We start from the raw sequence: 20178 nt of genomic DNA on the forward strand, positions 1-20178 counted from the left end.
TAACAGGTTGATATAGGCTTGATAAGTAGGCTTACAATGATATCACTAGGTGTTCTATTTACGTATCGTAATTACAGCATCAGGATCCAGTGGTATAATTATGTTTAGAACATGATTTTATTCTGAGACTTGGTATATGTGGATTTTATATTAATAATAATCTATGAAAAATATCTTCATTTATACCAGGTGTATGGTTTAATCCCGAAAAATATGATCTTCAAAAAGAAATTATTTCCACTGCAACTGGTGTCCCTTAGAACCATCCAATCTATTTCTTTAGCATTTTTGAGTATCGTTAACGATAACGGAGATACATATTACTTTGTAACAGCTTTAACGAATCATTCTATATAATACACACTCAATATAATAAATATAAAAAAAGACTTAAAATATGAATGGAACAAAAGAAAATATAGAATTTAAAGTTTTAAATAGTATATAAAAATTGCCTTGAAATGTCGCGCTATGCAGTCTCTGAACTCTTTGATTGCAGTGTTTCCACTGAATGCGGGATCGAAAGCAGAAGACCTAAGACTGGATTAGTATTGTAGTATAAACATATCTTATCCTAAACAGCTCCTTCAAAGAGTTTATTATTGTTTAAAGAATTATCTATGATGCGTACGATCGCACAAAATACGTATTATTCAATTTGAAGAAGAAAAGTTCTGAGTATTTCATATTATTGATCATAATTTCTTTATTTTTGTAGGTTAGATATATATTGATTTATAGATAAAGAAGCGTTTTGTAATGCCGTTTTAAACACTAAGAGATATTCCTTGTAAAATGTAAAGAATCTTCACATTTTTTGTATTTTATTAGACATTATATTTTTTATATATAGAATACAATATTGTTATTTTAAACTACTGTTTCTTAACAAAAGATATTGTCTGTTAACGTAGAAAAAAAGCAAAGGAAAAATATTAATCAGAGTCGTCGGGACATTGCAAGGAAACGAAGCATATATTTTTGGTGTCAAATGTAATGTAGATTGTCTGTGATCGCTTTTATTAATATTTTCATTTTCGAGGATAATGGATATTTAACAAGCATTTAACAAGCAGAAAATTAGATTTTTGTCGAAAAGTCACTAGAATCTTCGGTTCGACCCACTGTGCGCCACCTCTATATTGACTACCAGGTTAAGGGTGGCGATGGCGAGGAAACCCACCGCATCCCGGGCGAATACGAAAAAGTCAACAGCAACAAAGAAGCCGAGGACGAGGACGCTGACGTCGATGTTAATGCTAGCGAGAATAGCGTCGACGAGGATGGCTACCTCACCTGCTATCACCACCACGACAACTATTGCAGCGAGGATGAGTCTGCCACGGCGTAACTCTGGGACTACTCTGGCTACTTAATGTAACCCTGGCTACACCAGGGACCAGTTCCCTGCTTGCTCCTTGCTCTAAGAAGACCGGCATCAAGGACATACCATCGTCCTTTCGACCAGAATGCAGAGTGACCCCCAACGCGCCCCGTGTACCCTCTTTATCCAGGGGTGCACTGCAGAAGTTTAGGGGGTCGCCGAGCAGCCTCACCAAGATTTCTACTCCTCCTCAAGATGTCAGAGGACCTACAACGAGGAGTAGAAGAGCGCAAGCGTTCCGGCCAAGCTTCACGCGGACCGAAGATCGACCTCCATTCCAACCAAGAAGACTACGGTCGTAGCGTCCAGAGAAAAGGGCAAGGCTGGAATGTCCGAGCTGACGAGCTCGGAATCGACCGACAATGCATAAGATCTGGTAGCGAAGCAATTCGCTGCCCTTTTCTGCTTCGCGATCGCACTCGTGAAGGTCGAGGGAAACAGGGGGTGAGGTGGGCGAACGCAGCGTGCGGGAGTCAGGGCAAGTGAGCGTGACGGAGAATTAAAAATAAAATAAAAAAGTTAATATCTAAAAAAAAGAACCCAGAATAAAATCGCAGTATTAAGTAATAGTTGATTATGCATATATTTTATGTATATGCAGAGTGATCCATCTAAATATTTCCACCAATTATGGAGGAGATATTTAACCTTGAAAACTTAAAAAAAATGACTTTGAAAAAGAATATTTTTGCAACATAATGATTTCTTCAAACTATTCAAATAGCATTAGAAATAGTTTTCGTGCTCCCATAATTGGAGGAGATATTTGGGTGGCCTTATTTAGTTTTTTTTTCTATCTATTAATTATTAATTTTCTTTCGGTCTATTTCACGGTATCTGTTTTAACCTATATTTTATCTCATTGTACACAATCAGATACATATTTGATTTTACATTTTATTTAATATTAGCCTCTTGTTGTATGCGCCCCTGGGAAAATTTTGTGATCCTGGAGGACATGAACTGAAAAATAAATATTACTGTATATTTAAAAAATTATTTTTTTTTGTTATATAAACAGTTGCCAAGCCATTTATTCTTCTCTCTAAACCATTAATCTGTTGTCGTTTCATTAACTTCTATAGTTTGTTTACATAGCACGATCTTCTTATTTCCTTAACGATTTCAACAATAAGTAATAATTGTTTTGAAATTACAATTATTTGAAGTGATTGATCTGACAGGATATAGAAATGATGGCTAAGCACTGGAACAGTGAAATTTTTACTGATCTTTTTTTACTGGCCTTTTTACTGATCATGTATTGGTACAAACGTGTCCATTGAATTTTTCTCTTTTTTATACGCCAGGAATATAAAAATAAATGTATGGCAATTTTTTTTTAATTATGGATGAGTCAACCTAACCTATTAAATACAAGAAGCTTGGGATAGCATTAGTTATCTTAACGCGCATCTAGCTCCGCGCAGTTGCTTTAGAAATAGAACGAGAGATGATCGGGATCAAAGCTCTCAGATGCCTGACCGTTTTACGACTTTCTTCCAGGAAAGTAGGAGTGGGAGAATTACCCATCACAAATGGGATTGGATGATGCCAATGGATTTCCATCGGCAATCCATTAGAATCGTCCAATCCCGTTTGTGAAGTCTCCTCTCCGCCACTTGAAGCAGATTCCGAGCAGAATCCCTGACACCATTGGACACACTAGGCACCAAGATTTCAAGAACGGTCAGGCGCCTGAGAGCTTTGATCGAGAGAGACAGAACGAATCCAGCGGGTTCTATGGGTGAGTGTCCCCACGGACGAGAAACCTAACCTGTCTCACTTCAACGTGCTTGCGATCTCACCTGCTCGCGCGCATCCGTCCGTCTGGCGCATCATGTGAAACACTTGGCGTGATATTCGACATTTTACCGTTGCCCCGTAGGATTCTCGACCATATCGTTTAGTGTATTTGTGAACGGCTTGCAACGCGGCGATCATTTCTAAAATTATTAAAATTTTCGAAAACCTGTACACTACATTTTAGAAAATAGTTCCCACTTTATGAATCCACAAAATTTGTTTAGTTCAGACGTCTCGGTACAATAAATTCTCTCTAACTGACACTCGGATTGTGCAAAAAAATGGACCAATTTGGAAAAGGAGGTAGGATTATTCGAGCCTTGCGGCTCGTTTTTATAGTAACCGATTGTCAATAATTATGAAAACGAACCGCAAGGCTTGAATAATCGTATCTTCCTCTTTCCAAATTGTCCATTTTTGTGTAAAATCTGAATTTATTTTCTATTTTCTGTTATTTCTAATATAGAAATACACAAATGTATAGGGTGTTTCAGTTAAATGATATCTTATATCATACTCGTATTATAAGAATAAACGTATCTCCTCTTCCCAAATTATTCATTTTTGTGTACAATCTAAGCGTAAATTAAGGAGAATTTATTGTATTTCTATTTCCTATTTTTTCTAAAAAAGAAATACACAAATCTATGGGGTGTTTCAATTAAATGAGATCACGGTGACGTGAATAATTATAAACTCGAAATAATAAAACAAAATAAGAAAATAAAAAACAGAATTATATTATATTATATAATTTTAAATATAAATATTATTAAATATTATTATATTATATTATCTATTAGCCCTTCGCATTCCAGTGGTGACTCTGAGGCACCACTAAAATTGTTATATCACGGCCTAAGATAATTTTTATATTAACAAAATTTAGATTTAAAAAATTGTTAAAAGTGTAACTGTTGTACGAGTCACCACAAAACTCAATTTCATATGTATAAAATGCACATTGTCGTATAAAATGGAAATACTATAAACTTTGAGTTTTTGAGAATTATAGTCAAAGAATTATTGAAGAACGGAACAATTTATCGGCTGAAACATTGAAAAACTATATAAAAAAATATCAAAAGCTTTAGTTGAAATTTTGTTCCACTACCAACAAGCAATAACGGCAGATAATTTAAATGAAGTTATGAAAACAATAGAAAAACGTTATTCGAAACGTTCATAATATAATGGTGAAGCGTTTGAGCATCTTCTTTAATAAAGACAGAGAAATTGATCTGTATAATAAAAAATATGCATTTCCAACTGAAGAAGTGATGCAATTGTTAATTGCACATGCGCATCTATCTTCCTCCTTTGACATTTGTTTGTAAATGCATTAATAGCGGAGTTATGAACTGAAACAATTGCTTAACTAAACCTACCACAGTCAAAATGACCGATCTTTTATTTTACGATACTACGAACTTTGGACACTTCTTCGTGGGAAATGATTGAACAAATTATATTATTGAAATAAGTCTGATAATTAAAACTTTACGAAATCCAAATGAACTCTATTTTTTCACTCTTATGAGTCAATGCACGCTAGTCGTCATTACAGGTCGGTTGATTTAGTGTTAAACTACTTTGTACATATCGTATATAGGGTGACCCATATAAATCGATACAGTCAAATAACTTCGAAACCGTCGATAATACTAAAAACTGTTGCGAATGAAATTTAAATGATTTTAGGGGCCACGTAATCTGATATTAACAAGATTTTTTCATGTCGAGGACATATGAAGGTCAACTTTATTTTATCCACTTGTCATTCTCTTCATAAACATACTAAGGCATTTATTACGAAAAATTATTGTGTGGGGGTTATTAAGCGTTGTTCTCTATCTACATGTAGAGTGAGAGTGATCGTGGAGTATAGAGGAAAAGAAAAGGAATTGTTTCGACCAAGCCCAGCTAAAGGACTTATCGGTAAGGTTTTTCTAGCGGGTTCTGCCTTTGGCGCGGTGCTGTGGGAAGGACGGACGAAGTTTGTATATGTATATGGATACCGCTACATGCGAGAAAGGAGAATCCATCTGGCGGAGAGCGCAGGCAGTAGTACCCCACAACTAGTTTAAAAGAAATTTTAATTTTAGTAATGCATAGTGTTAGCACTCACACCTATCTAAAGTTAAAAAACACGACATTCAGCGTGAATGCAAAAATTTACTCGATCCTTAAATGGTTGAGATCAAAGTATAAATACCTAGTGGACACCATGGCTGAGATCAAGGTATAAATCGCTCCTCGGCCTCATGGTTGAGATCAAACTGTAAATCGTATCTCGGCCTCATGGCAGAGATCGAAGTGTAAATCGCTTCCTCGGCTTCCTGGCTGAGATCAAACTGTAAATCACTTCTCGATCAAAATGGCCGAAATCAGAGGAAAATATTATTTTTCTCTCGTAGAAACAAATATACTGGAATAATATATAAATTTTTCTCAAGGTCGTATTTTCCCAGATTTGAAGATCGTCGGAGTTTTTCTTTAGGTTAAGTCTGGGAGAATTCGGTAGAGTCCGGCCAGTGTAAATATTTCGAAACGACGACGCTATATGGCGTTGTGCTAGAAATTGGAAAACAATTTAATAAATTGATTGTTGATCATGTATTACAATTGTTGCGATACTGTATCCTAATCTTGCAAATTGCGTTTAAAGCTTTAAGCGGATTTGAACGTTCTTTCATTAATATACGTATATTCTTAGCAGTAATTGACAAGTAGGTAAGTTTATTTACACTATTTTAATTTTAAGGGATATATTATGCATAAAACTACTGTATAACCTCAATAGTATACGCATATATATTATACATTTCTGCTTTACATTAAAAATGCGGTTGATCTCCCGTAATTTTGGTATAGGCCGACCATACTAATTTGGGAGAAGTCGACCACATTAATTATTCTTCCTACAATGGAATTTTTATTCTTCTTCTATTCGGCTTTCTTCGAAGCGAATTTGCTTTGTCTTCAAGTTGGAAATAGCTTACTTTCCCAAGAATTCCGTTTGACCTAGTAAGACAATACCCGTATTTCCACAAACAAGTGCAACTGGTCATGGTAAGAAATCACGGTAGGCAACTTGCAAACATTATAAATAGTTCAGAGAACATTAAGACAAAGAAGAACAAGGGAACTATAACAAAACATAGGAATGTTTCAATTACAAGGGGGAAGAATGTAAAGAAACGTAGAAAACAATTGGAACAATCATTCGACTCGTGTAGGGGGAAAACGACAAAAATCGACGACTGGCTTAAATGTGTGAGGTGTAGTCGTTTGCATCGCGAGGGATACTCCAAATATAAGAATTTAAGTCACCTGTAAGTGGTCGCTCTAATTCGGTGATGCGAATGAGATCATCCGCTTACAGTATTTTTGTTTTTTGCTTGAAAATGGAAATATATATTTTAAATTTACGTAAAATATTTTATATATATATAGACGTTGCTGTAATTTGTTCAATACAATAACATTTTGAGAAACCACAGCAATACGATTCCTTTTCCAAAAAGTGGTTGGATTCTCTTAGAGATATGTCGAGCCATCTATAATACTATGACTTCCGCGTGACCGTGAGTATAAAAAATGAAAAAAATTCACGATCACTCCGCAATTGATGGAAATAGGGAAAGAACTCTAATAGAACGGATCAATGAATTTAATTTGATTTTTACAAATACTCTGTATGATATCCAGCAACTTCCATACGACTAATTAACGAGTCTCTGGTATTCCTCACAATTGGTAAATTTTTATCGTGTCTGATCCTAACATAGATTTTAAGATCGAAGTCTCCTCTTTGCAATTTTTTACTGTTAAACACGGTACACCTTTAATTAACACATGGTTCAAGAAGGTTCTACACGATCGAATTTGTTCCACGTTTCTGTTTATAGAACGTCTAAAGAAAGTCGTACACCAAGTTTTGTGAGGTTATTATAAACAGGAAGCTTCAATCTTCAAATCCGTGGACGATTTATTCGTGAAAAAGAATTTCTAATGGTTCTGAGGACATTTCAATCTGTAACATTTTCCAGTAAACTCTTCAGTTTATCGCATGCTATGAGTTGGCAGGAAGAACTGAGTGATGAATTTCGAAGGTAGAGGCTTCAAGTTTTCAATATAAGTCCAAATTGATTATGGTACGACTTTTATTTATGAAATTATGTGAGTTCAAATGTCGAAAATTTGTCAAAAATTTGAAATTCATGGTACGAATACTTTTTACACACTGAATATGTACAATTAATACATTTCATTGTTAGTAGCTTTATCGTGTAAAATGTATTGTAAATATTTGCAAAATGGAATGTTATTTCTTAACAAAACCAAGTGAGTACTAAAGCATCCTGTAGGTCACTCTGGAAGGTGACCTTGGAAACATATGATAAGGGCAAGGTCATTCGTATAAGTCGTTCTATTATAAATAGTTATCAAATTCTTTTATTGATCACTTTTTAATGTTAAATAGGAGACGGCTAAAGTATCCCGAACGTCATTGGACATCTTGAACGTGACCTTGACTTCACGATTATTTCACACTGCTTCCTTATTGTAAATCCCTATCGAATATCCTTTGGATTTTGAAAAATCCTCGCCCGCGAAGGTTTAATTTTACTATATTTTTCAACGTGTCAAATATTGAACCTTCGCCGGGAAGCTCCCGTTTTACGTCGCCAGTTTCCGAAAGATTGGAAAACTCGTTTTTATCGAGTGATTTTTCACTCTGCCTGATCTGGAGGGTGTCCGCGAATTAGCGGGATCAGTGGCGGTGACTTTCGTCGATGTATTTTCGCTGTCACGGTTCTCATTGCTGTTTCTCTGTTTTACGGCAGGTAATCGGGGACCTCTGAATGTGACCATTGTACAGGTCGGGAAAGGAAACGGGGCTAGTGCAGATGGCGGAAATGATTTACTGAGATTGGAACCGCCGACGGACTTAAGGCCACCAACTCCGTCACCCTTATCCGACACCAGTGCCACGCTGCAGTCCGACAATAATGACGCCTTTAGCGGAGGTGAGCCATTTATCTTTATTGTTTCTTTCTTAAAGGCTAATGCATTTATCGTATAGGGTAAATGTACCTATTACTGCGGGTCTACAACGGTATTTCTTTACAACGGTATTTCTTCCCCAGTGAGATTGAAATACGTAAAAATAAATTTTTTGACTTGTATAAATTTGTATGATTCAATGAGAATGCATACTCGTTGAAGCAAAAAAAATTGTCGATCATTCTCATTTAAGGATCTGAGAAAAAAGAAGCGTCGTACGAATCATTTTAAATCGAATAGGGAAAAGTGTTTTTTATTATTTAAATATCTACCTTGTTACAATAACGATATTAAAAAGGCTTCCCTTGCCTTTTTAATGCACAAATTTAGCCCCAAATTTAGAGCACATACAGGGTGAGGCATCTGAAACGAGACACCTGAATAACTCGCTTGTTTTTGCCAATAGAAAAAAATGTGTCAGACTAATATTGAACAATTTACAGATGAAGACATAGAGAACATATAAAGGTCGAACTTGTTTCTTTAAATGGAATGATCTAATTTCTTATTCACATTCTGACCTTCATTTGTAGATTATTGTATTCGTCTTGAAAGGCTTTATTAGAATATGAATAAAAAATTGGATCATCCCATTTAAAGAAACAAGTTTATATGCCTTCATTTATAAAAGAATTATTGACATCATATTAAGTACCCCTCGAAATCAAACAACTTTTGTTTGACACTTTTTTTTCTATTGTGAAAAACATGTGAGTTATTCACGTGTCTCGTTTATAATGCCCCGTCCTGTATAGCTGGAGGCAGTATCTACCATTGTTGAACGTGTAAACAATTTTTAGGCAGAGAGAGAGAGAGAGAGAGAGAGAGAGAGAGAGAGAGAGAGAGAGTCGACCTGCCTCACTCTAACCCAGGATCGAACAAAGAAATTCTCAGAACCCTGCACCTATACATATACAATTTTTCTATTAATTTTCTCCTTATATATAATTTCATTTATCTATTATTATTTGTTTCAATTTGATACGGGAAAGATTTTTTGAATAAGGCGTACACAATAGTTATAATGACATTTGTTACATTTGATTGATAATGATATATATTAATGATTGTAATTCATATATTTTAATAACACAGTGAGTACATTATTCGCGAAAATCATTAGATACAATAATGAAAACATTATTTTTGAAGTATGTAATTTTATACATAGAATTATAATTTATTATAAATTGCGTAAATCTCCTCCTGACGTTTCTCACTTTTGAGGCATTTTTTTTTTATTTATTTTATTCCAAAAAATGTATGTACGTATAATAACTGTAAAAAGAAATCAAATTATTATAAACGACGCCTGAATCCGAGTGTAGTGCAGTAAATTTCGTCCAATTGTTCTTCAGTTTGTAAACAAAAATGAACAATTTGGGTATAGTTGCCGATTGTCAACAACTATAAAAACGAGGCGCAAGACTGAAATGATCGTATCTCCACTTCCCAAATTGTCCACGTTTTTTTACAAGCTGAGAGACAATTGGAAACAATTTATTGTACATATGAAGAATTATTGGTGAAGTTGTCAAAAGCCTACACCTGTCTCTTATTTCAATGGCTTTGACATATCTTATAAAGGGTGATATTCTCAACAACTTTTTCCTTTTCCATTTTGGACCGCTCGACCTTAGTTTTCGAGATATTAGGATCTAATCACAAACAATCAATTCTGATTAAATGTAGGTAATTATCATTCTTGTGCAAGTTTCCACTTAGTAGATAATTGAAACGCGCAAACAGTTTTTTACTTCCCAGGTTTCATGTAGAAAAATAGATTTTTGTTAGCGTAGCTTTTACGGAAAAGGAGTGCAGTATCCGACAAGGCGGTGACTGAGTTACGCACACAAATTGACACGACATGCACGTATAAGCGAAATTAGTAGCAACAGTATTTCACGATATCTCGAAAACTAAAAGCGAATGGTGCGACGGTACAAGTATAATAGAAAGAAGATGTTCAGAATGATGGCCTTGACAATATATTTCAATGTCATTGAAATCGGTGAGGATCACCCTGTTGTATACGATTATCGCGAGTCCATTTGGACCCAGAGTATAAAAATTATTACTTGACTAGTTTTTGAGAATCAACTTAAGTTTGCACAGATTTCATAAACGTCTATGGGAACACTAACGTGTCTACAGCAATACATTAAAAAAATATGTAGAACCAAATCGATAAATAAAATTATAAATGATCCTGGGCATAGTAAGTTACATTTTTATCAAAAAGGAATACCTCGTCAGAAATAACGAAAAGAGAAATAAATACTCCAGAACTGAATCACATCATTATCGAATTCAATTTAACCTATTGACAGGAAATGTTCAAAACACATCTTTCATTTTTGACCCTGTACGACCTTGAAGGTCATTGTATATAGCACCTGAATGAATTAGTCTTGAGACTCACTTTTATTTGACATCAAATCGTATGTATACAATAGCATTCTATTGAAAACATTGAAGGTTATTCTCATTCCTAAAAAAGAATTCTGTAAATACACAAAAAATTACCATAGGACATTATGTTCCTTATAAAAAATGGGACGTCTTTTCCTTCCTGTTATCTTTTATCTAATATTTACCGTTTACAAGGAAATTGCGGAGCGATAATAGCATGTACACCCGGTATATGGAAATTTTATGACTAGACTATGGATCATCCTATAAAATAAAAATTATCTTACAAGATATAGGAGTTACGTAGACATTTCTTTTTTTCTTAACCAGTTTATGGAGTTGAAAATAATGCAACAGTATTTTTTAATTTCTTTACATCTTTTTACCGTCATCTGTTTTATCTACTCACTTTTGTCATAAATAAATAAAATCGAAAAGCTACTTATAAAACTCGTTCCGTACTCATACTTTACAATTGGTGATTGGCGGCCTAGTAACCAGTTAAATCACTTGAAGCGATCAGGTGGGAGTATGACAAACGTGAGTGAATGAATGAGAAGCGGCCTGCGAATGAATGAGTGAAGCGAATGAGCAAATGATAAATGGATGGACGAATGAGTGAGTGAGCGAGGAGCGGTCAGCGGTAAGTAAGGCGGTATTACACCAGATAACTACTAGGTTTGCCCGATGTTGTGCAGCTCTGCTTTATTCCAAATGAAATACGTCACTATTTCTGTAAATTAGGGATCAAGGGGTCAACTAGGTTATTTTCCATTACCAAAAACAAGAATAATTCCAATCGTAAATGAATAAGAAAATTCGACATAACAATTCGCAAGTGTCGAAGTAGCCGCGTGAGGAAAGCGTCATAGTCAGTATCTGATCGTTTACGGGTTCGAATCCCAGAGCCGGCGCCGCCGACGGCCGGCCTCTTTTCAGATCTCCTCCGACACTTCGTTCGAATTTTTCCACAGAAATTTTGAGCATGGTCGTTGCTTCTAACAGCTGTGCTTAACATTCCGTCTGTGAGAGTAAAACCCAAGCTTATGGCCTTCTGTTCCAGTCTGTTGCGATTCTACCGCAACAGTACACGCAGTTGGTATAGTTACAGCAAGGACAAAAACATTTTTTACTTATCAAAAATATAAAAATAGGCCCGTTCCTGAATGTCGCTATTCTTTCGCGAATTTAGCGAGCTTGGAAATTTTGTTTCACGAGGTTACAATGATACTGAGGAATTCGTTGAAATGAATTTATACAATTTCAATTGTAAAATTGTTGAAATTATATAAAGACTATTTCATAGAAAATGATTGAATAAACTTCTTAATCCAAACATACATTGTATACCATGTCACAAAATCGTTGACCACAAATCCTCGAAGTGCTACTTGCTATGACACCGTAGCAACGACAGACCTTAGATTTCTGAAAGGAAAACTAGCATCTCCTGATATCTTTCGATTGTTATGATTAGGTTACATAGTCCATATCAAGCATCAATACATTCAATACATTTCCTATTTTTATTTTACAGGTGATTCTGAAAATGTGAATAGTCTTTGCTTTCACAATCAGTCGTAACGTATTTCATTTAAGATGTAGTCGGATTTTACTATTTGTTAACTTCCCATGGTCATTCAAGGTTATGTTCTCCCTTTGCTGAATGTATCTATGTATTTATTTAATTAATTGACGGGTCAGGACTCTTTGTTGAATATAGATATATAGAAACCAAAATTTTAATAAAATGAGGCCCTACTTCCAATAGTGACCTGCCGTTGATCAAGACGAAATTTGGAGGCTGACAGAGAATCCCTAATATAACATATTAGTTTTGGGAAATTACCAGGCCCAAGATATATAAAAAAAATTCTAGTGTTACATATTGAAACCAACATATACAGACGTCTCTAATATATGTATCTTCGCTGAGGTAATTTCGCTCATCCCGACGCGTCGCCTGTTATCTCCGGTCGAGCAGTCGATAACGTAGGAGCGGCACTGTCTTTAATATCTAGAAGGTACTATTTTTTAAATTTCTTAGTAAGTATCGCTTGTCTTGGTTAGGTTATTTTTCGAGCGATCGAAGCGATCGATCCACGCTAACAATTCTCACATGCAAAGAATGTTAACCCACCGCCGGCAAGGTACATTTTTACTAACGCGACTGACAACGTGGTTCTTTCAAGCCCGTGTTTAATTTTTGAATTCTGAGAATTCTTAGAATAAAAAAATTCTGGTATACTTCTTGAAGTTTTCACTTTAATGTGCAATTGATGATTGAGTTTTCTAGGTGGGGAATCCAGATAGCTCGACCCTCCCGCTTTGAAAATTTTCAAAGATGATCATTTCGCCTAGGTACTTAAAAATGCAGATTGCCGTCGGTGGGTTAGATAGCTCTGAATTCAAGTTCTGTATTACGGATCCTAAGTCTATGTCTGTATTTTATATAAAGAAGATACTTTTTCCAGAAGTTCATCCATTATAGTGGCAATTGTAAACAAATCAAAGGGCCGTTTTGGTTATTTTCCATTACTAGAAACAAGTAGAATTCTAATCGAAAATGTACTAGAAAATTTTACTTAACTTATAACCGTCGCAGTGGTTATGCGGCTTACAGACCGTTGTCAGTAAATCTTGACCGTCCAGGGTTCGAAACACGAATTCAGCTATTCGGGTTTTCCTTATTCAATTCGAAAACTGTATTAAAAGCACGGTGAATAGAGAATAATTTCACGTAGAGATTTTTGAACACGGTCGTTGCTTCAAACATCTGTTGCTCGTTTCCTTCTGTGGGAGTCTGTTACGATTCTACCGCAACAGAAAATAACGGCAGTTGGTATAGCTACAGCCGAAGGCAAAAGAACCATTTTTTTTTATCCGAAATATAAAAATAGTTCTGTTCTCAAATATCGCAATTCTTTCTCGAATTTAGGGAGCTTGTAAATTTTGTTTCACGAGTTTCCAACAATACTGGAGAATTCGTTGGAATGAATTTTTATACAATTTTTGTTATAAAATTGCTGAAATTATATAAAGACTATTTCATAGAAAATGAATTGAATAAAAAAATTGAAGAAATGATCGAATAAACTTTTTAATCTAAGCATACATTATAATAATAATGACATTCATAAACGTATTTTTTTAAAGTGGATTTATTACTGAATGTTAGGTCTCCAAGGTCATTCAAGATTCGTGATCGTTCAAATTCTTCCTTTGTAGATATTGGTAATTTATATGCATGCTGAAAATTTCATCGAAATCGGTTAATGCAAAATCAAATTACAAGCGTCAAAAGATTTCAAAAACTGCAGATTTCTCACACTTATTGGTTGAAAATGTCAAAATATATATGTATGTCCGTTACTGTATACAGTTGGTAACGAAAATATTGGGACACCTTTTAAAACGGTGGACACGTAGAAAGATACAAAATTATTCAACTGGTAAGTGAAAATTACAATTGATAATTTATGGCATTAGCAATAATTCTGTAACCGATGCTGAAAAGTAGTGGCTGCTGGATGTTGCCCATCGACCAATGCAGGACATAAACATAAGCTAACCATTGACCTTTATCGAATTCAGAATAATATCATATAGCACCTTTTTGAATTTCTCTCAGTGCCTGCTGTTGCTTTCTGAAGAAAAAAATATAGCCTTCCATTTACGGAAATTAGATTGACATTTAGATCTCCTGTACTACTACACAGAAACATTTTACTTTACTGTAATGTAGAAACATTTTTTTAATAACTATAATTCCTACGGAGATATCCTGCTGTATTCACTTAAACAAGACACCATGTAGAAATACAAGAGACTCGTTTCGATTCGAACTTTTCGACCGTTCATTTCTGTATCGTACGTTTAAATATTGACGAATACGTATCGACTTACGCTCTGTTCGTAATGGAAGGGTAACCGGTGTCACATCCTGTGAACGGAAGCGTTTCAGGGGTTATGTGCTGGTTTCAGTTAGGTTGATAGGTGACGGTAGGCGAGAGATTTCAGCGAACCGTTGCGTTGGAGATCGATTAGGCAGTGTCAGATAACAAAATATCGCCATGAGCTACAAGGACACATTATTTTAATTACTCATGCAGAAGATAAGCTCTTTGATGTAATCAACAAAGGCTGGTCTTCCCTGTCAGTAACAATGATTCTTTATTCTAAAAATTTGTAAATTTTTAAGTAAATAAAAAATGTGGATAGAGTGTGTTGCGTGAAAATAGTAAAATATTTCAGTCTACATTATGGTATTTCAAGCGAAAAAGATCTTTTTGCTGGTGAACTACAAATTGTATTTTCTTCATTATACTCTGCAATGTTAATATCTTTTTAGCGAATTGTTTTAAGCACAGTAAAATAATACAAGTTCCATTTTCCTTATGTCATGTATTTGCACATATAAAGTATTCATTTGAAAACCTTGAATCCAAAAATCTAAATAGAGATGTTACAAATTATTTATTTTATTAAAACCCTCGTAAGATAAAATCTGATTAGAAAATATTTCATACAAAAGTTTATTCTTCATTTGCGTAGAATAAAAATCCGTTAATAAGAATATAGGTTTCCAATTATGCATTACGCTTAACGAACGTGAAGATAAAATGTACCAGCTGCTTTGAATTTCATTCGAATATTTTACGCGATTTTCAAGAATGAATTGCGTAAAGATAGGAGGCAATTTAAAAAGTGCAACCTAAGGTTAAATAAAATATTCATCCTAAAATCCTTCCATTCTCAATTTCGAAAAATGTACGAAATAAAGTTTTTATACTGTATCAATTTTTCAGGAATAAATCTATAAAATTGGAGAATTTAAAGTAAGGTGGTAGAAGATATACAAGGAGGAGGATTTGAAACGAGACACACGAATAACTCGTTTGTTTTTGACAATAGAACGAAAAGTGTCAGACATAAATTGTTTGATTTCGAGGGGCACATAATATGATGTTTTGGCGGTGATGAAGTGACTGTGTTAAGGAGAAAAGGGTGAGCGGGAGACGTTTCGTCCAGGACCCGCTAGAGGACTCATCAGTAAGGCTATCCTAGCGGGCCCTTGCCTTAGACGTTGGGATATCGGTAGGAAGGACGAAGTCTGTATATACATATACAAATTGAGGCGGATCGGTCACTTGCGGGAAGAGGAGCCATCTGTTGGCGGGTCTGGAGGTAGCCGTCACAATGTCAATAATCTTTTTTACAGGTGAAGGCGTAGAGGACATAGAATTTGTTTTTCATTGTAGTTCTTATGTCGTGAACTTAAATGACCTTCATTTGTAGGTCATTGTACTTGCCTTAAAAGGCTTTATCAGAATGTAAATAAAAAATTAGGTCATCCCATTTAAAAAACAAGTTTGACCTTCGTATGTCCTCTATGCCTTCATCTATAAAAAAAATTGTTGACATCCTATAATGTGCCCCTCGAAATCAAACAACCATTTTTACACCTTTTTTCTATTGTCAAATACAAACGAGTTATTCAGGTATCTCGTTTCAAATGCTCCACTCTGTAGAATAGGAAAATAATGGAAATTGTCTGGAAACGAATGATACTGCAAAAAATCATTCTACACATTTTGGAAAAAAGCAGGATACAACGGGAACGCGTAATAAGAAGGAAGGTGTTTAAAAAATTCATTTCCGCCAAACAATTAAAATCTGAGTTGTGTTTCTATACAGGAGACACAAACACGCTTGGTGAAAACGGAATCAGAATTGCATGGTCGAACATTAAGAAGATTGGTTAAAATAAGGATGGATGAAATTTCAGTTGCATTTTGCTTGACATACAGTATTAAATTATAACAATTATGTTATACGAAGTAGAGTATAAAGATTGATATGAAGGTGTCTCAATTTATCTGACGAATTTCACATTTTCTGTGACAAGTGACAATCACTCAATTATACCAACTAAACGTTTCCACCTAAACGTCTCCGTTAAGAGTGATGTTAAAAAACTGGTCTTATTTATAAATTTTTCTTAAAATTCGCAAGGACATAGATGTTAATTTGGATATAATGCATATATATTTTCCATTGCATCGGGTAGCTCACGTTAAAATGTCTATTGTTTTGACCTTGAAATGACCTTTGACTTCAAACATTAAAATGAAACGTAAAAATATCGAATCTAATTCTAAAATCATTAATTCAATCGAGGTATCTATTAACAGTCTATTTACCCAATTAACTACCGTTATTTATTCTAATAATCCTTTTAAAATCGAAAAAAAATTATGTAAAAGCGACAATAATTTCGTCCATCGTCCAAGAATTGATTTGATTTAATATAACAATTTCCTTCGAGGTTATTATTTGTATTAAAAACTATCGAAATTCTTTTAGGTAGAACTCAGTTATTAAATAACCTTTATTAATTGCCAGCAATTGATAAATATTAACAGGGATCTGATAAATAAAGAACAACATACTAACTCATACTAACTCGATACCAAACGAGTTTTTAATGCATTTCTTCAGACCCTGTTTTAGGAGCCTTGCGTATACAGAGTGTCCTATTTAAATTGACACACAGTTTTCGTAGTGCAAATTATCTGCAGTAAGTAATTTTCTTTTGCCTAAGGGTCATATAAAAGTCAACTTCGTTTTTTCTTTAATTGTATATATTTTAGTAAACCTCATTATGTGTGTGTGTGTGTGTGTGTGTGTGTGTGTGTGTGTGTGTGTGTGTGTGTGTGAAGCTTGATTTTCTCCATACAAATATTAAATTATTACTTAATCCAAAGAATCATTAACTATTTGAGGATGAATATGAATACGACATCAGATAAAACATATTGTTTGATTATGTACGTGACAAAATGTCAGGTTGTATTGTTCATTTTTCTCATTATATTTCAATTTTTAATACATAACCAAATCCTTTGGAGACAATGTTCTTAGTATTTTAAGGAATCCTACTTCCTTAAGGGCGAATTTTCATCTAAGAAACCATTTGTTAAGAAACCATCAGTTTCTGAACAGCGATGGTTTCATGTATCAATGTTGATAATTTCCTATCAGTGATAGTTTCCTAGCAACATTCAAATTAAAATACAGTAGAGCCTCCCTCATCTGAAGGCTTACTTTTATAATATCTTGATACCAAAGCATTTTATTATTTAAAAATTTAATTCCAGTTATCTACTAGGTGATAATGTATCCAAATAATACAATGATTAGATTAGTAGATAATAGAACGTTTGGGTACCAGAATATTGTTAAAATAAATGTTCAGATAAGCAAGTCTTTATTGTAAATTCTTCCTAATTGACACTCAAAGTGTACACAAAAATGGACAATTTAGGAAGATGATATACGATGATTCTAGCCTTTTTATAGTTGTTAACAATCGTTGTTAAAAAAAGTTGTTAAAAAGTAGCCGCAAGGCTCGAGTAATCGTAATTTCTCTTCCTAAATTGTCTAGTTTTGGGTACAATTTGAATATCAATTAGGGAGAATTTACTGTTCTGATCTTCTGTCGTAAAAGATTCATAGTATCTCTTTTATTAATACCTAGCGCATCGTTCCATGAAGAAAAAAGATAAAGTTGATCTTCAGGCATCTAAGCCTAAGTCATAAAAAAAGAAAATTACTTACCAAATAATTTGTATACTTATAATATCGTATAACTTTTGTCAAAAGTCTAAATCATTTTCTTATATAACCAATATTTTCGAAAATAGTCGACTTGATCGATTATATTGGAATGTAATTATACTATTGACATTATCGACTGAGCTATTAAACGAATAGTATGAGCGACTGACGATAGAGTGACAAGAAAGGGTATTGGAGATTGAGATGGGAAGAGACGGAGAGAAGTTGGTTGGAGACAATTAGAGAAAAGAAAGAGCTATGCACGAGGTTATAGTAAAGGAAAAAATAAGATTAAATATTGCTAAAATTTTTTGTTCTTATTGTAAATAAGCCAAAGAGTTTATATTGTTAATAGCTTGTATATTGTATATATTGTTAAAGCTTTCTTTTCGTTCACTACGCTGTGCCAAATTTCTTAATAAATAACGGATTCAACAATAAACCTACCGTGCTAATCTAAATGTGACAGATTTGTGTTGCTTCATAAACGACAACGACGAATTCATTTAGCTCTTCCACCATTTCAATTATAACATATGCTTAAATTAAGAAACCTATTCAATAGTTTCCTACGAAAAGAGTTGTTACAAGAATTTCAAAATAACAACTGTAAAACTGGTGATACTGATTGACGCAGAGTAGGTTTAGTTTTAAGAAGACATCCGGTATAAACACGAGCACGGTCCAAACAGACGTGGACGATAGAACGTCTGATATTACACCCACATTGCATCCGAAAATAAAAATACAGTAAATTTTCCCTAATTGACGTTCAAATTGTGCAAAAAAATGGACAATTTGGAAAGAGAAGGTACGATCATTCGAGCCCTGCGACTCGTTTTTATAGTTGTTGACAATCGGTTTTACTATATAAGAGTATCTCCTCTTTCCAAATTGTCCATTCTTGTGCACAATCTCCGCGTCAATTAGAGAGAATTTGCTGTATATCGAATTTATGAATAATCGAACGTCGAATAAATAACTGTTACAGGAATATCGGATTCTATTCGCCGCGGAGCGGGTTCCGGCGAAACAAAAGAAATTGCTCGGAACTATCGGATGCATTCGTTGATTATTCGATAGGAGGAGGGCTCGAATCTCGGTAATCACGGACTTGCTTTTCGGATATCGGATTTGGCTGCGAGATGAGCCAGCTTTAATTCCGTCTGCAGATTATTTTCGCTGGCGGACATCCGTGCGCGGTCGGCATTTATTTATCGATAATTGGATTACTTAGAATCCGCGGACTGTGTTTGAGGTCAGTACGGCTTTCTCGCGGATAGGGCTGACAGTTTCGTATTGGAAAATGCGAACTGAAAACGCGCACGAATATCAGTCGGCGTCGCGTTCGTCCCTGCGAATTTTCATCCTCGATTTTTGTGCTAATCTGTTGGTTGTGCATGGTGGTCGCAGGAAATTTACAAATGTTCAACGAACTGTACATACTTTAACCATTATAATCTCGTGAAAATGAGTCGTGTAATCATAAGCCTGGACTCGTTTTAAAATTCGTTCATCTACTACTTTATTGTTTTGCTACTTTGTTACATCGGCATTGTCGTTACAGTATATTCTCGCTAATTGGCGCTCAACTAGTACAGTAATTTCTCCCTAATTCGCGCTCAGATTGCGCACAAAAATGGGCATTTTGGAAAGAGGAGATACGATTATTCGAGCCTTGCGGCTCGTTTTTATAGTTATCAATTGTCAACATTAAAAATTGTCACTATTAAACAAAGCCGCAAGGATTAAATAATCGTGTCTCTTCTTCCCAAATTGTCTATTTTTGTTTCCAAGTCGAGCGTCAATTAGGAAGAATTTACTGCACTTTGTTTCCGTGATATTTTATTCGCCACCCTGTTTGTGTTTCTCTGCTATTTTATTTC

The 20178-nt window shown here is 34.7% G+C and overlaps 1 protein-coding gene across 2 annotated transcripts in view; it reads left to right on the forward strand.

The window, feature by feature from the left end:
* Positions 1-20178, forward strand: part of LOC117218267 (uncharacterized) — a 165223-nt gene that overhangs the window by 137697 nt on the left and 7348 nt on the right. For both annotated transcript variants that reach the window (XM_076522227.1, XM_076522228.1), the window contains exon 3: positions 8041-8223. In XM_076522227.1, coding sequence (XP_076378342.1) covers positions 8041-8223 — 183 coding nt within the window. The remainder of the gene's footprint in view (positions 1-8040; positions 8224-20178) is intronic.

This window comes from Megalopta genalis, chromosome 5 (assembly GCF_051020955.1).
Source record: "Megalopta genalis isolate 19385.01 chromosome 5, iyMegGena1_principal, whole genome shotgun sequence".
In the NCBI taxonomy this organism is placed as follows: domain Eukaryota; kingdom Metazoa; phylum Arthropoda; class Insecta; order Hymenoptera; family Halictidae; genus Megalopta; species Megalopta genalis.